We start from the raw sequence: 24,054 nt of genomic DNA, 5'->3' as shown, positions 1-24,054 counted from the left end.
GAAGAGCTAGCTAAGACCGTACACAGGAAACTGGGGTGTAGCCCCGAACCTACCATTTTCCAAGAACCACTGTTTGGATCAAAACCACAGTTTGAGGGATTTGAAGTAATTTATCTTTTGTAAGGGTAGAGCTCTTATTTGTTATTTCAGCAAAAATATTGGTTTTAAAGTGAACTACCCAGGGAAGAAAACTGCTGTTCATGCAGATCTGCCAAGTACATTGGACGGGCTTTTCATAACAGCACACAGGTCTGTGTTGAAGACCTGTTCTTGCATCTCACATTTCTAAATTTTACAGTTTGTGAATGGATGTTCTGCTCATTTTAGAGAGAGACAGTCCTTTGTTCGCATTTTCTGAATACTTTAGGATTGGGATGTTGCCGAGTGTTTCCTGAGTGCTATCCTATAGCACAAACTCTACATTAGAAAGTTGTTCTTTCATGTCATTTATGTGCTGGGAGGAGTAGTTGCATGTTGAACTTTTTTTTTTTGCAGTGTGCAAAGAAAATCATGTCTGTGTGTTGTGTGAAAAACTTAAGAACAAAAAAATTTCTTTACGCATGGAAAAGGAGGAGCCAATACTGCAAACCTTTCTAATGTTTTGTAGAAATTCCTGGGTCATTTATCAGTGCGCGAGCTGCTTTGGAATCCCATGTAATGCAAATGTTCTAATGATGCCAGAGGCTAAGTGCTTTTTAATTTATATCCCAAAAGTAATGAAGTTCCAAAGTAATTTGTTTTCAAAGGTCATTTTAGGGATTGAAGAAATAAAGAACTAATAATCCTGCTGCAATGGAATGAATAGGCTTTGACACTTTTGGGGGGGGAGGGGAATCATAGTATAATACCCCCACAAGGTAAAATAATTGATAAACATTTCCAAAGATAAGCAGCTTTGGCTCTAAATATCAGAATATGCAGTTGCTAAATTAATATTAATTTTGCTTATGACTAAGGCCCTACTTGAATTGCGGGATGATTGTCAAATAATTGCGGCTGAGTTGCGGACAAGACATGGAAAATCATGGAAAGTAATAATGGGCCTTTATTAATTGCGGTAATTTGGAAAAGCCAGAGAAGTCCTATTTTTTAAGAAAAATTTGCCGGAACAATATAAACATTTAAGTATTATGCTATGCCGGCTAATTTTTTTTGATAACCAGACGTTTTGCTGCAACTATATTACAGTCAGTGCATGGGGCTCAGAGCCCGAGCCCCAGCCACCCAGAGCTGACAGCACAAGCCCCACCCGCTATCAGCTCGGATAAATGGCTTCTACTGTATTAATGAGGAAAGAAGTTGTTGTAAACCTAAAAAGATATGCAACATTGTGGACTATGCAAAGTGAGCTAATTAAAATAAAATTGCGGTGGAAACCTAATATTACAGGATCCACAATTTCCACAATATTGTAAATTAAGTAGGGCCTTACTTATGATTGCTTTGTTACTGAAAATAAGGTACATATTCTCAATGTGGTCACGGTGGAATTTGATGCCCTATCAGCTGCATCGACTGCAACTTGTAAAGAGGTTGTGGCCACTAGTTTGCCCTCATCAATAAGGGCTTGAAACTGAGCCCTGTCCTTCTGAAGCAATGTGTTCCTGACGTCCAGGAACTTAAAAGAGTAATTCAAGAAATCGTATTTGGCGTGAAGGGCCTGAGAGTCTGAGATTTGATACTGCAGGGATGGTATATGTAAACACCTTCCACCCCATAAGGTCAAGATGCTTGGCCTCCCCATCTGCAGGGGCGGCCCTTGGGTGCTGTTGCCAGGATCATTCAGTGGCTGCCTGGACCAGTAAGGAGTTCAGGGAAAGGTGGGTGAACAAGAACTCTGCTTCCTTAGCTGCAACTAAGTATTGCTTCTCTGTCTTCTTGGGGATGGGGGCACAGTCCTTAGTCAGGATCCAAACGCAGAGCCCAAAGCGCTTGGTTTTGGCCCCTCATACTGTTGTCTGGAGACGCCGTGTTGGTTTCTCCCCTACTTGTGATTTTTACAATGTAAATGGATCTTCCCGCACTCCTTGATGCCAACGTATAGTCCAACGTTTTTGGCTAGACCTGGCTTGAGATGTTAGCCTCTTTTCTTTGTCTGGAAAAACTGTTTATCAACTTCCCCTGACATGTCTGATTTAAACACATTCTAGTCACATATGTCCAGCACATCTGTATAATTCTTTGTAGGTTAACCATACATTCATCATGCAACCAGGGCCGTCCCTAAGGGGTTGCAGGCCCGGGGCAGAAGTGATGGATTCGTCTCTTCCGGGACTGGTCGTGCCAGCCAATCGCACTGGCCCGTGTGGCCCCACAAAGCGCAGGGCCCGGAACAGTCTTCCCGATTCACCCTACCCAAGGGAAGGCTCTGTATGCAACAATATATACCAGTGAGTTATAGTTTTCCAGTGCTCTATTGTGTGCCATCTTTTGGATTAATATCATGATGACAACAGTGTGAGAGACGCACAGAGCTGGCCAGGTCAGGCCATGACTCACTGCTACATAGCCGGGGGCTCATGCCATCTGGCCCTGCAGTGCTCTTAGAGTCACAGCAACACAGCTCCTGCTGGTTCTCATATAGCTTCATTTACTGGAAGTGCAGCCTGACTGGAGCCCCTAGGCTGCAGGATATCCAGGAGTTTATGCTGAGGGTCCTGGATTTCCTCTAAAGAGATTTGGAGCTCTTCCGCCACTCTCTGTAGGAGCTTTTGAAACTGTCTATGATTATCCAGGGGAAAAGAAGAGGCTGGCGCAACCACCTCATCCAGCAACAATGATGGAACCCGTCTCAGAACCAGTGTTACCAGCTCATCTTCCCCTTCTTCCATGGGCTCAGGGGATTCAGACTGTCCCCTTGGAGCAGAAGGGTAGTAAGATTTCCTGTAGGAACAGATGGATTCTTGGTAATGTGTGTAAAGATGCCATGGGCACCAATAAGGCTGGTATGAGGAGTCGAAGGTAAGTTGTGACGGGACCACCTGTCCAGATTAGGAAGTTCCTGTCTCTGTGGTTGAGGGTGGTTCCAGGAAAGTCTTGATCCCGTCTGGGCTGAATTCACTGAGTGGAGGAGAAGCTGGTTCCACTGGTACATCTGTCTCTCCCAAAGACGTAAAGGTCAGATCCTGGTCCCTCAGTGGTGCTGACAGATCCATGGAGAGGAAACCGCTGCTCGTGCACAGCACAAGGGGACAGACTTCTCCCAGAGTCCTGCACTCCCACAGGCATTTGTATCTCCCTGGTGTGGACTGGTCCCAATAACAAGGGAGATTGTGGGACCCGGAGGACGAAGGTATCATCTGGAAAGGTTGTGTCTTGTCACTTCACATACCACTAGAGTAGGTATAGACAGCGGCCCCTTGCAGGAACGTGATGGTACCATCAGTGAATGAGTCATCAACATCACAGTTTTCAGTGGTACCGATGGGTCCCAGTCCTTCAGGTCCCAGTGTTTTATTTAGGTGGTACAGCAACTGGTGTTGAGGTAGATGCAGAGACCAGTACCGAAGGAGACTTGCTCCTTGGAATCTTTTGAACACAATCGTGCGCCTTAGGAGTGCCTAAGTCCTTATGGCTTGGGTGTGAGAGCTCACCCCACTTAGTTGGGGCTGTGGAGGAATCTCTCCTCCTACAGGAGGGAGTCTGTGGGAGTGCCCCTTCTTCTAATGAGATGGCCCAGCCAAAAGTTCCTTCCCTCTGCACTCCTATCCTTGCCAACTCTGGCCAATGCACAGGGGATCTCCCGGGCTTGGGTCGACTGGAACCTTGTTGCATGCTCCACTTCTGAAACCAAAGCTCTCATGTTTGCGGTGTTCTGGTGGGGGAAAGCAGCACATGCTGCACTTAGTGGCGATACGAGCTTCTCTGAGGCAGTAGAGGCAGAGCTGGTGGCCATCCAGGCCAAAAAGGAGCAGGGGTAGGAGATGAAGTTTTTGAAGCTCAGTAGCCAGGGCATAATCCCAGGATCAATCCCTTGCTGGGAAGCCAGGAGGGTTCCCTGGGGTGGGAATTCTAACATACACTAATGTAGGGATTACCAAAACACTAACAACAACAAAACTAAGACCAATACAGAATTTGAATATTTACAGGAAGAAGAGAAAGGAGAAGCTCCAGACACTGGAAGATTTTGACTTAAGCCAGGAGGGGGTAAAAAGGAACTGGAGAGGCGGAGGGTCTGCCCCTCTTTTATGTGACGAACACATGGAGAGCAGGGGCATGGGCACGGACCAGTGGAACTACTTGCAAGAAATCTCTGGCACATGGAGTGCATGCATGCCCACAGTGAAATACACGTATCCAGCACTAGAAGAGGGAGGCCCTAATCCCAACTGAAGCCTTGGGGGCTTCAGATATAATATTATATATGTGTGGCTTTGTGTACATTGTAAGTTTTTTGGGGCAGGGAGCATCTTTTTATTTTGTGCTTGTACAGCACCTAGCACAGTAGGGTCTTGGTCCATGGCTAGGGCTCTTAGGTGGCACAACAATACAAATAATAAAAAATACACAAATGAATAAATAACAATAAATCATTCCGATGGGAAAAAATAGGCAACTGGTCATGAGTGGTATCTTGGGGTCTAAATGGGTGATTCTCTGTCACTTGCACAGAGCTGAATCAATCAAATGAAACAGAGCAGGGTGAGCTTGGCGTTCCTTTTCTTTCTTGCTCTCTTATTGAGCTGTCTTCAGCCATGAGGTCAGGTGGGCAAAGTTAACCCACAGACACAGGAGTCTACATGAGTTCATAATGCGCCAGTCTTTCATTTGTCTCCTTTTCACAAGCACCAAACTCAGACACAGTGTTTATCAATAGCCAGATACAACATAAATTTATAGGGACAGTATAACTATGGCCACATTACATCATGTGTATATTTTGATAAGTCAGGGAATTTTCTGAAGACAACTTACAGTTTAAACATCATCAGAAGTCTATGGAGTCCAATAACATTTATAATTCTCTCAAAAAATATTTCCTGCTTGGAAGTATGATATGCAATTTCTTATAGATCACTAGATTCATTCCGTACCTTGACAGAGTTCTGAGAGATGCTATACACTTCAACACATTAAGATGGAGCCATTCCTTAACATTTGGAGTATTACAGCTGAATCTGGCTCTTAGTAGCTGCTATATGTATGCTCTTTACAAACTGTGTGAAACCAATTCGTGTATTTTTGCCTGGATAACAAGCATCTGTCAACACTTACGCTGAAGAATGGCATAAGCTATCTAGGTGATCTATTTGTTTGTCTTGCTATTTTGTAGGCTTTTGTTTTAATTTATCTTTATTATATAATGTTATGAAAATAGCAAGAAAGCTTTTGAGTACCCCCACCACACAGTGTTTACTTGCTTTTGTGAATGTTTCTGGGCTGGATTCTAAATCTGCCAGGCAAGCGGCACCGTTCAGAACAAAAATTGCTGCTGTTGTAGGCCCTGAAATGTACATTCTGCATTTGATCGTTGCTATTGGACCAATCACCGCTCATTTGACTCACACAGGCAGTCCCATTAAAGTCAAAAGCACTCTCACAAGTAGTAAGGCAGGATTTGACCCACTTCAGCATATGAAACAGGCTAAGCCAAATGAAATGGATTTCTCTAGAGTGCTCATCAGCAGACGGACTAGCCCTGGTTACCTCAGAAGCGTGTCCACCCACTTCCTCAAAAATAAGCAATAGGAGAGATTTGTCTGAAATTTCGATGGCTCCCCTCATTAGTGGCTCAGTTAGTGTATATAGAGAGATGCAGTATAGCTATATAAGATTTCCCCCTCCAAATGATTAATTTCCTATTACCTTCTTATGTTGCATGTTAAGTAACATTAGTCACCCTGATTGCTATGAAATAAATAGATATTAATATGTGGGGATTCAGGAGTCATGTGCTGTACAAAAGCAGTGACTAACTGCAGACTCAGTTACCATTCTTTGACAGACAGCACACAGAGAGGAAGAAATGCCATCACAGAAAGAGTTGACGTACCGTCAAACAGCCCATCAGACTCTGCTCAAAAGGTCTCTGGAAAGCTCTCGGGTCTCCACACCAGTCCAGGAGCTCTGTAGCTGCATTATGGAAGTTTGCAGGATTCTGTAAGTGCTGAAAAGGGGGGAAGATTAAACAACATGGTAAATAAATAATGTTAACTGCTAGATGCATTCTCTTCAGCACACTATTTCAAAGCCAAAAAACCCAGGAAATGATAAGAGATCCAGTCACATGAGTGGATGAATAGAGTAGACCAACTTAATTCATTCTCTATTATCTGTATATTGCTCCTAATTTAATTTTATTGCGTAGAGGTAATGATGCAACTGAAAGTCCAGATCCAGTTCCCCAAAACTTGATGAATTGTGCTCAGAGATGTAATGAGTTGAACTAGGATACCAAGGCTCACCAACCCCAACGCTGGGCAGACTTGAATCTCATTCTGCATTTCAACTCTTTTCCTCAGGCCCAACGTCAATTGCTGGAAAGGTGGACACAGAGCCAGCAATGCTTTTAGAACAGCTAGATTTCAGTATCTCCCCGCTTACTGAATTTGGCCCGAGTGCCTTGCTATGGACATTGCTGATACTTATTAAGCAGTTTGACAACTGTAGCTAGCCTGTGGTTGCAACAAATATTGAGACATTTACAGCGCTGTAGCTCAGGATAACAGCACATGGAGGAAAACACTGACACCAAGGTATGGCTTTGACATTGCTACAACTGAAAATACAAAAGCGTGTAGAGTGTTGAGAAATATCCAGAGGAAATCTCACAACCCCTGCAGAATTTCATTAGCCGGCACAACTTGGAGAAAGAAACCCATTTAACTGCTGCTCTCTCACCCTCCCCTGCACTGGCCAAATTACAGTCCTGTTTTGGGAGACACTTAGTAGTATTATTTACTTGAACTGAATTCCACCCCAGGCTAAAAATTTGTAAAACTTTGAAGTACTCGAAAACCAAAATGCTCCAAATTTTTAGCGTGGGGGTAGAATTCATACTTCAAAGTACTTGAAAACCAAATTCTCCAAATTTTTAGCGTGGGGTGGAATTCAATGTACAGCAAGACATTAGCCACTACATCCCCTGAGAAGAGAGCATTATTTGTCTGGATTTTGAAAACAACTGACATTTACATATATCCATATTCCTATCTGGATTTGTATAAGGTCACCATCAACATGATGCCTGTGTGCCTACTTACTGGTACAATGCTCACATCCAGGATGAGGATACATTATGGGCACAAGAGAGCCACATGGTACAAGTCTTTGCTTGTCGAGCCTTCATTTGTGAGGTCTTTGGGGAAAGGCCATTTTTTATTTGGTGTAAAGCACCGAGCACAGATCAGGCACGATAAGAATTTTTGTTATTGCTGTTAATAATTAACTAATAAATATTATTATTAAAACAACAATAGAATTAAAAGAAGAATAAAATAAGAATTCCTTACTAATGGAGACAATCAGTTCCATAGCATATGAGGTGTATAAAGGGTTTCCACTAGTCTGTGGTGAGATGGCCTCGAGCTAACAAGCCAATGCTTTCTAGCTGTGACTGTAAGGCTCATATCCTCTGCAGATTGGGCATAGAGAAGGCCCTGTAACATACACTCACCAGCAAATTACGTACTTTCTCTGATCAAAGGAAGCTCAACTTGACCTCTGAGGCTCATAGTCATCTGAATCCCAGATAAGCCCCTATTTATGGCTGCCATCTTCCTATACTTCCCCCTTTTTATGTATTCATTTATCTAAGAGCTGGAGGACATATTCTATGTCCAGGAGAACAGCACCTGGTTATACCAAAGTTCTGTATATTATATCTGTCCTTCATACCTTGCAATGGAAAATGCAAAACAAAAAACCCCAAAACCAAACCTCATTATTGAAGGACTACACACTATATGCACCAGGAAATTGTCAGCAATTCCTAGAATTGCCATTTTCAGGAGATCGGACTGGCCCATACAGTTCATCAAAAGGGTGACCTATTAGCGTCCTCTCTGGCATATCCAAATATCCAACATTGAGAGTTAACCAAATTTTTTCAAGCCCTTTGGCTTTTTGCTTCACAGATTTTGCATGAAGGGGACTTCTGTCAATGTAAAACTTGAAGAACTCTCCAGCTCAACAGAGCCAGCAGTTTTGACAAAAACGAGTCGGCCAGTGATGACCCAAAACTACTTTACTCAGTTTATACAGGTTCCAATAAGACTTCACAGTAATTAAAAAAATACTGATATTAACTCTAAAGATTCACTTATTTCCTTTCCCATGTGTATCATCATAATCTCTTGTAAGTATCTTCCCAAACAGGCTACATACACAGTGATGCCAGCTCTCGCAACAGGTGTGATGTTCCACTTAAAGACCAAACTTCTAGAGACAAGAGCTCACATGGGAAACTCAGCTTGATTTTTAAAAAGTAAGGTCCAAGCCTTTGTGGTTGAAGAGAAAAGTCTGAAAATGTGCACCCAGAAGACTCAAAACCCAGAAGGCAAATAAAAGGAAACCAATCATAAAAGGAATTTATAAATAATAAAAGGAATTTACTAAATTCTCGTTATTTTTAAGCCAATCTGATGATTTTTGGGGGGTTGTTTGACTCATGATTTTTGAATATTTGAAGTTGGCACTGCTATAAACATATGTCCTACACACAAAATCTATTCACATTAAAGGCTATTCAGTTCTCTCCCCCTCTTATTCTCATGCCAGATAAACCAAATAAATTAGCTCCAAGACAGTGGAGTGAAAACAAGTATCCTCCCATACCAGGGTATGACAAGCTCTTATGTCTGTGACCTTTTGGATCCTGTTACACTAATCCTTCTTCTATGGAGGATCTTTGTCAAAAGCCCTTACATTGACAAGAGATGACTGGTATGTGGGACAGCAAGTTTTAAAACAATGGAAGAATTAAAAAAAACAAACAGACATTATGCAACATGGTATCTTCCTACTAAACAACATGGAGCCAAATTTATACCAACTGCGTGACTTCCTCTGGACTGTATTTTCAAAGCAACATTTCCATGCCAGCTCAATGAGAGGAGTCAAAGCTCTTTATATACTTATGAATATTAGCATATCCAGCTAAACAAAGAAAAGAGTGATCTTTTATGTCTGTTATAAAAACCAACTGGCCAAGTAGTTTAGGTTATTTGTCCTGACTGTGGCAAGCAGAAAGGTGAGAGATTGGGAGCCTTCAAAGCTGCAAATGTCTGTTGCAAAAGCTCTTAGTATCTACTGTCATTTCAATCCTCCATTCTCATTCAGCAGAAAAACACAAAAACCAGCTCAAAACCCCTTTAGAGCATCATACTCCAAGGACAACTTCTCCTGCGATAATGCGTCTGCAAAAATTGCAGAGAAAGAAAAATGTGAGCATAACTGGAGCACAAATCATACTGTGATAATCACGTGCTGCAGGGCAGCAAAAAGATTGCATGTTGCAACCTCAATAACACAAAACCAACATTAAATATAATAGAGAGGAAATGTGGTGTGGACGTGTTGTTGGGCATTGTAGGTTTCGCCACCAAGACTAAGGCCTGGTCTACGCTGGGGGGGGAGGGGCATGGAGCTAAGTCGGTCTAAATTATGCAACTTCAGCTACGAAAATAGCGTAGCTGAAGGCGACGTACTTAGAGCTACTTACCGCACTGTCTTCACTGCGGTAGGTCAATTGCTGATGCTCCCCCGTTGACTCCGCCTACGCTTCTCGCTCCGGTGGCGTACCGGAGTCGACGGGAGAGTGCTCAGCGATCAATTTATCATGTCTTCACTAGACTCAATAAATCGACCCACACTGGATCGATCGCTCCGGAGGTAAGTGTAGACATACCCTAATATATATTTTTAATCATACATGGTTTTGTAAGTGATATTTCCATTGGACACATCCTGCACTGAGAGAAAAGAACTCACCAATCCTGAACACAAAGCACAGAAGAACATGGCTATTTTTTGTTTGCGGTTTGAGATCATTGGGCACAAAATGCATTTCAGTATCACTTCACCAGCTCCTCCTACAGTGACCACACTCAGAATATGGAAAAAAATAATTATTTTTGTTTTACTGATCAGCAGGTAAGTCTTGTGGCTCAACTTTTGGGTGCTGAACTTGAGATATCTTAAAGGGGCCTGATTTGCAGAAGTGCTGAGCACCTTCCCTCTGAAAAATCAGGCCTCCTTAAGAAGTCAAGTTGGACACCCAAAAATGGAGGCACTCAATCATTTACCATTTTTGAAGATTTAGCCACCATTAAAGAGGCCTTAAACATGGGTTCAGTTTTCACTTCACTGTATCATACACTGACACCTATTTAATGTGAGGCTATCAAAAATCAATATGCTTTTACAGGAGTAAAGGACAGAAATAAGTTTGTTTCATTTTTAAACTTCACTCTAGAGATATATACTCATCTCAATGGAATATGTCACAGCAGAAGCTACCTCAAAGTGAAGCTACTAATGCAATGTCGATCGTGACTTGGACTTCAATTAATTATACGTTATGTAACTCTCACTCAAGTCTCCATCTTATCAACCCATTGCACTTAGGCTTTTTTTTTTTTTTTTTTTTGCATGGTCAAGCACAGTAGGGACCTATCATAAATCAACCACTAAAAGATGGGTCTCTACAAAAAAAACAATTTTATATACACACACAGCATGCTGAAAACTTGACATCCTACACAGCAACTGTGCTACTGAAAATTAATTTATAGGTTAGTTATGCAAGATGAATAACCCCCCGCCTTTGTCAATTCTGTCAAAGACAAAAGTCCCAACTAATCTAAAGGAAGAAAAGTATTTGCCAAAACATTAATGGGTTAGATCTCCATCCTCTTTCTAATTTTCTCAGAAATAATTTTTAAAATAAATGGGGGGGGGGGAATTCCCTGAAATTTCTCAGGATTACAGAGACCAAAGATGTTTTCTGTGGGTGGGAATGGGGAGCTGAAAGGAAACCACGCATGAACCAAAATGTAAATATGAAGAAGAGACTACATCCTAGGAAATGTTGCCTTATGCAAGAAAACATTAAAAACTACTACTACAAAAAAACTGAAGACTTCAGCACTCGCTTTGGGCTACTACGTCTAATACAGTAAGCACACAAGACATTAACAGGCTGGCAGAGCTCTAAGCCCAAAGATTCTACAAGAGAACCACAATGTTTAACCTACAACCATGATGTTTAAATACGTGTTACTTATTATTTTTTCATCACCAGCAATTTGCTCAACAGTGCAGAAGACACTTGTATCAAGGTAGTCGCAGGGAACTCACAATCTAAAATAGAAACAAACAAACCAAGACAAACTGTAAGAATCAGTTACTTACAAGACTGATCTTCAGTATTACTTAATTTTACTATAAAACAGCTATTGAAAAAACATCACAATGTCATTATTTCACAACCTATCAGAACCTTCAAGTGAAGTTTCCAGAACTGAGTTGTTATAATCAAGTGCTTCTTAGGACTCCAGGTGACTTAACTCAATGAAACTGAAAGACTCAAATGCACAAAAATCAGCGACATGCGACTATATATTGTTATGGGCAGGAATCACCAGGTGGTGCTGCCAGTCTCCCAAGCTTTTTCTTGCAAGCAAATTTTATTTATTTATTTATTGATGCAGTATCTTGCGCAGGAGAGCTATGGCAAGAAGCAAGGGAGTTCTCTCTCTGCCTTAATATCTCACTAACTTCTTGAAGCAGAGTTGCTCCCTGGGAAGTAGGAATTGGTGGTTGGGATGAGATTCCTGAAAGAGAGAATTATCTATAAGTTGTCTGTGAGCACCTCTGCTTTGGAACTGGTATATATGTATAAATAAAAGAAGCTGCATTAAGATTATATCTAAACTCTGCATCACTGATTTCTCCTTCAATGGGAATTCAACCTGCAAGGCCCTGACATCTGACACCGCTCATCTGTGGGCCTACAACAGGGATAGGTAATTATTTTTGATCAAGATTCACATTTCTTGGGCAAAGATATAGTCAAGGTCCAAACTCCATAGAAATAATAAAAAAAATAACACCAAGGATAAGTAAATAAAAAGATTTGGGGTCCGTCCAAAAGCATCTGGCAGTCTGGATCTGGCCCGCCTATTGACTACCCCAGCCTACAATATGTAACCACGTGCACATCAACCTGCACACACACATCAATATATGACGGTTCATGCACACATATGTGCAAGACAGGCATATGTAAAAAAGATTTTTAATTTTCAAAGGATCCCAAAGCACTGTCAAACAAAGTCATATACCCTTTATATACTGCGTTCTCTACACCCCCACACCAAAATGCATGCCTTATACAACTGAAACCTTGAAAAAAAAATTTAGGAAGACAGAAATCAGTTACCTGGAATGAAATACGGCTAGGATACCAGGTATATCTCTTCTAAATATAGAAGATTACAACCCAGATGTATACCAACATGTTGTAGATATAGGAATGCAGTAAATACTAGGACAACAAAATTAAGAGTAATTACAGAGGGTTAAAGTTATCATGCATATATCAAGACGCCACTACATGACAGCAATAATATGGAAAACAAAATAATTTCAGTGCAGACTCTGTGTTTTTATATGTTGCTGTGGAAATTAAACGTGGAATTTTAGTTTACAAGCTTGCATATTTTTGAGGGGGGGAAATAATTTTTTTCTTTTCTTTGAAACATGCCTGGCTCTGAAAACACACAACTAATTTACCATAGCTTAACTGTTGCTCAAATTGGATGTCATGCAAACAGGGTGCTTTTGAGTAGCAAACTGCTTAACTATGCTAAACAAGTTATTGCATTTATTTATGTGATGTCGCACCAAATTATGAAGGCTGACTCAAGTCGTGTGTTTATTTTACCCAGTTACGTCTGCTCTGTGTCTCATGTCTCGCTTTAATTGAACTTCTGAATGATAATGTAACTAATCACACAGACGCTAAGACATGTTGCTAGATTCTAGGTTAATTAACAGTGGCCTAGAGTCACTGCACTTCTCACATGGATAGCCACTTTGGCCCCTGCCTGCTGTCCGGCTTCACTAGCCACACGAAGCCTTGCAATTTTGTATTAGAGTAGAAGAAAACTACTACCAACAAATGGAGATTGTCACTGTTTGGAAAAAGACATACAGTATCAACTTGCTCCAACTAGTCATATGTTGCCTTTTCTACACTCAGAAACTAACCCATGACTCCAAGAACTGGGGATTAAAAAAGATATCCACCAAATATCATGAGACTCTATATTAAAATCTCAAGAGTTGGCAACACTGAAATCGGCCTAGTTCCTTTGCAGAGAAGTCAGTTAACACCAGCTGAAAATCTGGCCAAACTTATCTACCTCTAAAAGCATTTTCTCCATCTCTGGCACTCCCTAAACCTATTCCTTTAATAAAGAAGACATGGAGTCAAGCTGCTTTTGCAGAGTCCACCAGCCAAGAAAACTTTTTTGGCTGAAAAGATCAAAAACTATCATTTCTATCTAAAATCAGTCAATGTTTTCTAATCATTTTCTCCATCTTAATATTCACCTGGACTTGCTTTTCGCTGTGTTTAATGAAAATATACTGCACCCTTGAATACACACAGAACAGCAAAAAACAAAACAGGAAAGCTGAGAAGGATTCTCCGGAACTTAAACAATACTGGAGCAGAATTAGTGTGGTCCTGTGTACTAGATAAAGCAAGCTTAACGCCGAAATTAAAATAAATTGCCCGTCTGAATAATGTAAACATAACTCTCATTCAGACACCCTTGCAATTGACTAACTGATAGGAGACCAGGCAGTTCTCTGTGTATAGCATATAAATATGTGGCTATTAGACCTATATTGGATAAGTCACTCAGCACTACATGCAAAAAGCAAAGGACCTGCATATTAGCCATGATCATTCACTGTAATTCATTAATACAGGCTTTTATTAGTCTAAAAGCTCAAGCGGCTCAGTGAGTCAGCCCAGCCATGATCCCCTCCCTCTCATGCATGGATAACTGCTGTGGTTCTTCATTCATGAATTAAGTCCCTTTCTCACTCCCAGACATGCCCTTCATTGGCTCTTATGGAACTAAAGTGTTGTAGAAATATCAGCCACTAATTGCCGATGTGCTTCTAAAACGGAAAAAGCCATGACCCAAAATAGGTGGTTTTTCTCTTTTGTGACGGCTAAATAATGTGATTATACATCTGAGAGTCTGTATACGTAAGGAACTATACTTAGTAAATTAAAAACACAACTGAAACGAAGAATCAAAATGTCCTCTCTTTCTTCAGGAGGATAGAGGGAAATATTGAGCTATTTTCTTTCTTCTAGGGAATTGAACTGTGCTTATCTACATATAGCTATACATAGTGCAATTCTCTAAAAGGAATAGCTCTACGGACTCCTTCCGGAGCAAAGATTGTTTTATATTTAGGCAAATAAAAAGGCTCAAGCTGTGAACTTTGCATCCAGATAGAAACTTTTCCAACATTCAGATGCTTTTCTCATTCAGACTAGTCTTTAAACAATAAGAATATCTTGCACTTATATGGAGCATCTTTCATCGGAGGCTCTCAAACTGCCCTACAAATGTTTATTAAACTTCAAATACTCCCTATTATCAATGGGTAAACTGAGGCACAGACCGATTAAATGACTCATACAAGGCCACAGACCTAAGAATTAAATCCACAGTTACTAAGAGAAGATACAGTGAAAGCAGACCGCCTTTGATACATTTCAGTATTTGCAGTTCCCATTTCAAGGGAAGGAAAACAATAAATAGTGAGCAAGGAAACAACATCTTTATCGAGAGCATTTATATGAAAAAAAGTCAGCACAGACAAGCAGGGTCAAATTCCAATGGGTAGGTATGTGCCACTCCCATGGAAATCTCTGAGCAAAATTCAGCGTTGAAAATAGGCACAAGGAACTGTATAGTAATCAATGAGGCAGCGTAACTTACACTGATGCAGAATTCAGCAGACATGCAAAGTGTTCTCAGTGTACAAACCAATGGACCATACTGTGGGTTAAGAGGAAAAGCACCGAGAGTGTACAAAATAAAGCAATGCTTCCAAGCTTAATTATCCCCCCGCTTTCCTATTACACCTTTTCTGCTTCTTAACCTTATACGAACACATTTATTGCAAAGCCCGATTTGCTTCTCCACCATTTATAAGTGACATTCTTTTTTTTTGCATGGCCAATGCACACCAAATCAATTTCTAGGGCTGCACAAATATTTTGGAAATTTTGACAAAGAATTTTTCAAATACTGTTGCTGGGTTTTGTTCAGTTTATAGAGTGGTTGAAATTTTTCAAAAATTTGAAGTTTCAGCTAAAGAATGTTCATGGCAAAATGTTTCACTACCTTTTTTTCTGAAGTTTTCAACAAGCTGTTTTCCAACCTGCTTGTCCCCAAACAGGTAACTGACCCCACTCTGTAGGTCAGAACTGAATCTGGCCCACACTGAGTCTTCCCAACTCATGTTAAATAGTCTATTCCCATGAGAATATTGCCCCTGTGGGCAGGGGATCACTTGCAAAACAAAGACCACTCTCACAATGATACACAGATGTTTGCAGAATTGATTCCAGAATTTATCCAATTTATTTTTCAAAATTTAAATAGCAATGTCAGCTTAACCACTTTGCCGTGTTGGTCCGTTAATTTAGTGACCACAAGATTTGCTTTTGAGCTGCGGAGGGAGAGTAGGGGTGGGGGTGGGGGTAGGGGATAATGTGTGTCTGGGAGCAACTCCATCTTATCCACCTACTTTAAAAAGCCATAGTATGTGTCAGCAATATATTCATCATGAGGCTGTTCTTGAAAACCATTAGCAGAAGCTAAAAGAGCTGAAATGAGGATTACTGTTTGACTTTGCTGATCAGAATTACAAGGGCTGCATCTCTTTTCTGGGTTATATGCTTAGTATATAAATAGCTGCAGTACACACTGAATATTTACAATAGAACCTTTGTCTCCTATTAAGGCAGAAAACAACAAAAGCACCTTCTCTATAACAAAAATTATTGGGTGCTGTTGCGCTATGCTCTGCCCTGGCCAATGTGCTTTTGCGGTTTAAGACCTGAGCCTGGTATCTTATTCTCATAGCCAGCAGAGAAAACTGGCTCACTTTAGCGGCAACAGCTCATTTTGCTCAATAGTAATGCATATATCCAGTTACAACAACATTTGCCAATCCAGTCTTTAGCCATGTCACCATCACCACCTGAGGAATGGTAATACTCAACCTGGAGCTCTCAGATCAATGTGGTACATGTAAGGGAGGCCTGATTTGTGCTTCCCCTTCTGCCTATTCTAAGGTGGAACAAGAGCGATGTTGATCATAAGAACACTCCATGACACACAAGGCCCCATGGAAAGTGCTGGACATCTGGATTATCATTATGGACACTGCTTCTTGAGTCCTTCCTTCAGAGAGGAGAAAAGTACTTTCCTTCCCAACATCCCTGGGAGGGGGAGAGTGTGGCAAGCAAAAGAGAAGCAAGAAGCCACAATGAGTCTCAAGATAATCAGAGCATAGTTATTAAGTTGCATCTTTAATCATATTTTCCTGACCAGGCATAATGATACAAAGCTTCAGTATTACAGTGCAAACATCAACGTGTAAAGTTAGGATTTTCTGGCACAACTATTTGGTGGCACTTCAGGACCCTTTTTAATAATTATATGGTTCCTCACATCTTCATGTCTAAGCATCACTGCCTAAGATTATTAATACCAAAAAAATTATGACAACTAGTATGTCTAACTGGTGCACTACACTCATATAGAGAATGAAACTAGACTGGTCAATTTCATTTTCTAGCCACCTTGACCTGGTTCACATGTGCTAGTTCAAGGCACTAGTACTTGGGATCATATAGCACTTCTGGAGAACTTTATGTATACTTACACATTTACATCAAAAATATATTAAAAATAAAATGCCTGTACATGAGTTCTAGGTGCCCCAACAAAAATTAAATGCACAGTCTCTTAGAATATCACTCATAAGTTAACATACCCACAAGAAAATACACAGCAAAATATACTGCCCCTTCCTATTCCACACAAAGCCCCAAAACTTCAGCAGCTCCTATCAATTATGTACGATTTTGCAGTGTCCCCAGAAGGTCAAGAAATGTGGGCCATTTTGGAGCAGGAGGGGTGGGGGGATGAGTTCCAGAGCGAATGGGCTTTCAAATAGAACACACTCTTTACTATGACCCTCCGTCTTATGCTGGGGGACAAGCTAGAGCACCTTTGCTGATCTCAACTCCAGAACAGTGATATGGAGAAAGGGGTGGGTCTCTCAAGTGGGCAGGTTCCAAGCCATTTAGATCTGTGAGATCCTGTCTGCTGTGAAATTTAAGTAAGGCTCATGAAAACATTTGTACTCATATTGGACTCTCCCCCTTCTCCTCCATTTGATTTCCAATATAAAAGGTTATAATAAAATACAACACCATGGGTGGGTGAGTCAAACATTTACCCCTTTCCATTCTGGGTGGGTGAATACTGGATATTGCCCACTCTAGCCAGGCTGTTTACACAAAGAAAATTCAGCAAAGGTGTTGGGGCGCTTTAACCAGGAACCGATTTAATGATATAGGAACTTCCATCTGCAATGCCTGTGCCATTTAGCAAGGCCATTTGAGTTCTTAAATATCTCAACGTGTTTCTGAGTTACCATTCTCAAGGTATCTATCAGCCGTTCCCTCCAAAATATACCAGGTCGCCCTACGTGGATAACAACCTAAACCTTTACTTCAGGTGAAGTTGTTAATGTATTTTATTGACGGAAGCTGATTTGTTCCACACACATGCTTACTTGTCTTGTTTACAAGAATCTACTTGCACAATGTATTTTAAAATAGGATATATGGAGACAACAGGTCAGTAGGGTCCTCGGTCTGCAAAATTCCACATTAGGAACAATTATATAATTTGAAGCTGAAATGACAGCATTTTGAATTATCTGGGTTTATTCATAAGTAATGTCTGAACAGATTTTGGAAACCGTAGATTGCTACACAAGTGCTAAATACAATTGATAAGTAATTCTATAGCACCTTCCACTGGAGAATCTTACCGATTTACAGATGTCAATGAAGGTCACAATGCCCCGAGAATGATAGGAAAGTATTAATCCTTGCTCTTTCCAATGGACCAAACTCAATTTTTATTCTATTTTCTCAATTCTAGTGGCATAAGGGCAGGGATTTTTTTGAAAAACAGTAAGAAATCCACAGTCAACAGTCAAATTATGTACACTGTATTGGGTTTGACATGTACTTTGTCAAAGGTTTTTTACTCATTTACCGAACACTTTTAAATATTTATCATCTGTCTTCCTTGTATTTCAGTGTTTTAGCTTTATTATTTTAATCTCATAGTCCATACAGAATGAACAGAACTGATGCCACTCTAATAAGACATACATCCAAACATGTCCTACTCTCACCAGCTCCTATCAGCAACCTATACATTCTTAACACGTTTCAAATTCGTACATAAAATGTCTGCATGGGAATGATTTTTCAGTATTCCTAGGAAAGATGAAATTTGCAATACTCATTGAAATAAAGATAAACATACATTCAGAAAGCCTCTGGGCTATTTTTAGAAAGGGCCACGTATAGCAGGAGGTGCATGTAATTGATTAACCTCTTCATTGTTTTAAATGGCCAACCTGAAGGTTACAACTAACACTGGAAATTAAAGTTCCATCGCCAATAGCAATTTTACGATTTCCAGTACGAAGGAGCATTCAGTGATGATTACCCTGAGAAACAACACAAGACATCTGAATGTTCAAACTTGATAACCTGATAAATTTAACTTAATTTCTCACATTATGATCATTTATAGGGTGACTGTTTCAGAGATTCAATTTTGAGGGGTCAAATTCCCGAGACCATTAGATTTATAACTCAGTACTTTTTTTTTTTTTTAAATCATCAATGTCCACTCCAGTTTCAGGAAGAATATTTGTAATTGGCATTGCAGGCAGCTGTTCAGAGTTTGATTTAGTCTTCAAAAAGTCATCAATTTCCTTTTCATGAAACCCTGAACAAACATTTAAAAATGCTTTTGTCTGACCACAAACAGTAGACAAATACCCCATAGAACCATTAAGTGTCCTTAATTTTCCAGGACACAACAATGACACTTGCCATCCACCTTCCTGAAACCTAGAGTCCAAGCATCCACTTTCCTTCTCCTCTTCTTGTTTATCCCTATCCTAGTCTGGAAAAAATAGGACTGATAATTCTGAAGGGGAAAAGGCAGGCAGCAATACCAGCCAGGAATGCACAAGTTTGTAGGCATATACCCCGTCTGTTCTACTCTTTCTGTACCTCCAACAGAGGCTCCAATAGGGCTCTTTTAGTTACAGTCCTATACATTTTGCCCATTTCCATCTGCATTTACAGTTTTCAGTGTAGGACTGCTTCAAAACAGAGTAATAAATAATTTGGGATCCTGGATTTTTATATAAGCTAAGAATCCCAGTAAGCATCATATTCAAAAAAAATCCTTTTCAGGATTTATTTCAGACTCTCAAGTTTGGAGTGAAATGAAAACTTGTCTTTAATTAAAGCTCTACCAGGCACTGCACTGATGCTTCTGAATCTTACTTCTGCTTTCAGACAGGAGGAGAGGGAAACTGACAGTTAAGATGTCCTCTCCCTTCCAATCCTGCTGCCAAAGGGGAAAGCAGGCTGGCCCAGGAGTTCCTGAGCTAGAACAGGAATGCAGTGTCCCTGAAGACCATGACACCTGGAGGTCTTCTCAGTCACTTGTGCTACAGGGCTGGGCCTGTTGGATATGCCCCAAAATAACCCTCATAGCCTGCTGAGTCATCAAATGATGCTCTCCTTTTAGTTGCTCCCTCCTTTCTATCCTCTGGCTTCAATTTCAAGTTAAACAAATTGCTTGTTTACTAAGCTAAACTGGCTAGACAACATTACCTGTCCAATGCACTGCTCCAAAGCTTGAATTGTTTGTAGTATCACCTCCTCCTCATTTTCTGGCTGTGAGAGGCTGACCAAGAAGGGATAATCAGTTGTCACCGTACCTCTGATTCCAACCCCCATCTCAGCAAGTCTAGACTGCTGTAACAATAACTTTGTAACTGGAGTAACCGCCAAAGTTCTGACCTCAGATTCCTGCGCAGCCCTACTGACTCTCTTCTTGGGAGCCATAATGCTTCCCACAAATAGCGAGAAAGGGAAGAGGAAAACCAGGAATCGTCAAATGCTCAGAGTAGCAGAACTGCACCTCCTGGTAGGTAATCAGACAGCTGAGGACACCGAGACCCACCCAAAGAAAAACAGTTGCTGTTGGAAGTCAAAGTTTCAGCAGCACTATCTCCCCCACTGCTTCTGTAACCAGTTCATCCAAATAGGAAGTGACCCTCCCCCAAGGAAATTACCCTTCTCCTTTCCCTTCCTTACCCCATGTACTTCTGTGTTTTATGCATTTGGGGGAGGAGGGCAACTCTGTGATGTCAGCTTCTTTTTCAGTTAGAAATCAAACAGCTCAAATGCGGGGAGGAGGGCGGGAAGATCTCTGGCAGCTAGCCCATACCAGCTAAAGAAGAAAGGGTCCATTATGCCATGGAACACCATGATGCTGTTAATATAAATGGCCATTATGTCTGCTTGGAAATAACAGTGTCTTTCCCCTACGCTGATCCAACATTTAAAGAACCTGATGGAAAATAAGTTACTTCAATTGGCATCATAAAAGCTTCTTCCCTCCTCCTTAGCAGAGCAGAATGTCAGGGCTGATGGGAGACTTTTCTCAGGGCTTGTCTATGTGGAGAGCTAGCGCATGGTAAGCTGAGATGTAAATCTGTAACGCTCTGGCCTACCATGCATTGACTGGTCATGTGGACTCTGCTAGGTTGAAGCAGACTCTGGAATTTTTAGTGCACAATAGGAGGGTCCACATGTGCAGCAGGCTAGAGCGCTGTAGATTTACGCCCCAGCTTGCTGTGCACTTACACTCTGTAGAGACATGCCAATAAGCATTTGTGGAAACTTACAGACACCTGGGGACTTGCCAGAGCAAAAAGGAACATAGGGTAACATTTTCAAAAGTGCCTTAGTGACTCAGGAGTCTGTTGGCCATATTTCAAAGGTATTCAGGCACCTAAAATGAAATCAGAGTTAGATCTTGTTGGAAATCCCACTAGGCATTTATCTGCATCTGTAACAGGCACCTAAGTACCTTTAAAAATCTGGTCCCAAGTCCCATTTCCAAACGTGATATAAGCACTTAGGGGCCTAAGTCTCATTGAAAGTTAATGGGATTTCAGATCCTAAGTACTTAAGTCACCTTTGAAAATAGGACTTAGGACCCCAAATCAATTCTGCGCTTTAAAATATCTAATCAGCAGACTTTTTTCTGGATATTGGAATGGCCCACACAATACCCGTTATTAACAGCAATAACATAACAGATTTACGGACTTAAACAATTCATACACTGATTGGGTTTGAACCATTAAGTAAATGAAGGTCAGGCTAATTTCTCACCTAGCAAGCAGGACATATTCCACAGTTGTGCAACTGACTCCATCACCCAAAGACCTAAGTCAGGTACACTAACCATTTGCATGGTAGATAGTGCATACCTAGTTGGCACTAGAGAAAAACAAAGGCCAATGTAGCGAACAACCAACATACCCTGGGGTGCAGCTCAAGGCTCAGACACAACCTCCAGTTTGAAGATGCATAAAAATGGCGAAAACTTGTGTTTCCTTTTAAAAATCGAATCTCTCTGCAGTTACCCACTTTCAGAACCGCAGCATGCCCTTTGCCCCAGCACACCTACACATGTTTCTGTGTGGTTTAACCAACATTCTGAAACTGCATTCAGTATCACAACGTGCTGTCTTGGTGCACTGCACATTAATAAATGAGAATGGACTTTCCTGTCTGGTGTACGGAGGAGCACGTTCCACCATCACCGACAGAGTTCTCTTTCAGTTTTAGTGGCAGAGATGTGTGAAATGGAGGGACCAGGGTGCTAAAAGAGAGACAGTAAGAAAATTTTGAAGAAAAAAATTGATAAAAAAACATTATTCGGTATTTAACCCTCCCCCCATTTTTGGACAGATCTAATCTAATCTAGCTGTCCATGGATAATATATTAATTGTATCCATTGTCTGAAGCACATGGTTTCATTACTGTACTACCACATATAAGCATATGAAAGGAAATAAGCAGAACCTTGCTCCTGTGAAGATATTCAACTTGACGGACAAGACAAAAACGGGATGTCAAAAATCAGAGACATGCTACCATCTGTATCACATATTTATTGCAGAGTGAAGGCCAGTTGCTAATCAAAGAATTCCATGTGCATGATTGACCCATAGCCTTTTGGATTTCCAGTATTGTTAAAATTATAGCCTTTATTTACCCATGAAAATCACATGCCATTTTCAGCAGTAGGTCAGATGAGATAATTACGTGGAAGAGTAATATTCTTCCTAATATTGTAGACTTTAAAGATTAAAAGCTTTGAGAGCGTACATTCCCTCTATGAAAAAATCACTCATCCCTTAAAAACAGGTGCTACACTAAAGCAATTGACAGAACTTGGGGAATAGGCACGCTCACCACTAGCTGAGCTCAAAGAGTTGAAGGATCATATTCAAGAGGCTGCACCTTTCATAAACCCAGCCAATTCTCAAGTTACAAGCCACACAAATTCTGCCTTTGACACAAAGATGGGTACAAAGCATATGTTTCTTTCCCTGGCCTGTTTAAACCATGCCACATCTTTTTCTCTTTTCCTCACATCCTGACTGCCCACATCAGAAGGGCAGCCTACCAAGATGAAGGATCAAAGATGGTAGAAATGTTGATTGATAAAGTCTATAAATGGGAAGACTTGAGAAGCAAGTCTTTTCCTAAACATATTTGCCCACAGCAGAGAGATGTTCCAATGACCGAGGAGGGAAGCATACAGGCCTATATGTAACTATACAAGCCTCAGGAAAAATAGGAGCAAGATAGATAGTAGGACACTTTTGATGAACAGACCAACCAATAATCTACAACAAACATGACTTTTTTTAAGGTAAAGAAAGGACCTTTTTCAACCTTATCTTTATTGGCATAAGCTATTGGATAATTCAGTATTAAAAACAGCAGTAGCTACATGGAACTACAACAACTAATAAGAAGGTGTTTCTGCCCAAATATTCTCTATGGCAAAATGCCATTAATTTTTAAAATTAGTGAATTATGCAACTTTCAAGTATCTTTATCTTTTCAAGTATCTTTCAAGTATCTTTACACCATTAACCCACACCAGTCCATATTAAACACTATTAACAAAATACATTAATAGTGTAGTGCTTTTATGCTTATGAGTTGGGAACACCGACATTAATCTCCAACAAGAGATTTTGGAAAGTAGGAAGATTTTTTTTCAAATGGTTTCAGGATTTTCATGCTAACAGAAATTATGCAAATATGTGAAGAATCCAACTTTCCACCAAATGGCAAGCTACAAAAAAATCCAAGCACTGAAAGCAGAAAAAGAAAAAGTCTGGTTCCAAGGTTAGTTTGCAAGTGCAGAAAGAAAGAAGCAACACAAACGCATACAATTAGACTTTTTAGCATACATCTGCTGAATGGCCAGCTAGGCAATAAAAAGCATTCAAACCACAGCAATTCAGCAAGCTCCTTCTTTGAAGAGAAGGGGAAGAAATGCTAATCTGCTTCTAGAAATCAGCAATATGATGTGTGCTTCCCATTAGGTTGGGTTCAACGAGTGACAGAGCATCGCTTGATGTGATATTGCTCAGTGCACCCTGATGTAACATGACACATGCAGCGGAAACAGCACTCTCCACTCCCACCACAGCAAAATACTCCAGATACCAGAGAACCTCCAGATACTTCCTTTAACCTATTACTGGAAATAAACGTGGCTATTTCAACACAACTTTAACATGCATCATGAAGGCAACCCTCAATCCAGTATCAAGATATCAGGTGTATTTTGAAAGGG

The 24,054-nt window shown here is 40.7% G+C and overlaps 1 protein-coding gene across 9 annotated transcripts in view; it reads right to left on the bottom strand.

Moving 5' to 3' along the window:
• Positions 1 to 24,054, bottom strand: part of ZMIZ1 (zinc finger MIZ-type containing 1) — a 478,186-nt gene that overhangs the window by 178,563 nt on the left and 275,569 nt on the right. For all 9 annotated transcript variants that reach the window (XM_074958674.1, XM_074958670.1, XM_074958666.1 and 6 more), the window contains one exon: positions 5,996 to 6,109. In XM_074958674.1, the coding sequence (XP_074814775.1) occupies positions 5,996 to 6,109 (114 nt within the window). The remainder of the gene's footprint in view (positions 1 to 5,995; positions 6,110 to 24,054) is intronic.

The sequence above is a fragment of the Natator depressus genome, chromosome 7 (genome assembly GCF_965152275.1).
Source record: "Natator depressus isolate rNatDep1 chromosome 7, rNatDep2.hap1, whole genome shotgun sequence".
In the NCBI taxonomy this organism is placed as follows: Eukaryota; Metazoa; Chordata; order Testudines; family Cheloniidae; genus Natator; species Natator depressus.
The sequence above is the reverse complement of the archived record's forward strand: the minus strand, read 5'-3'. Positions and strand labels throughout refer to the sequence as shown.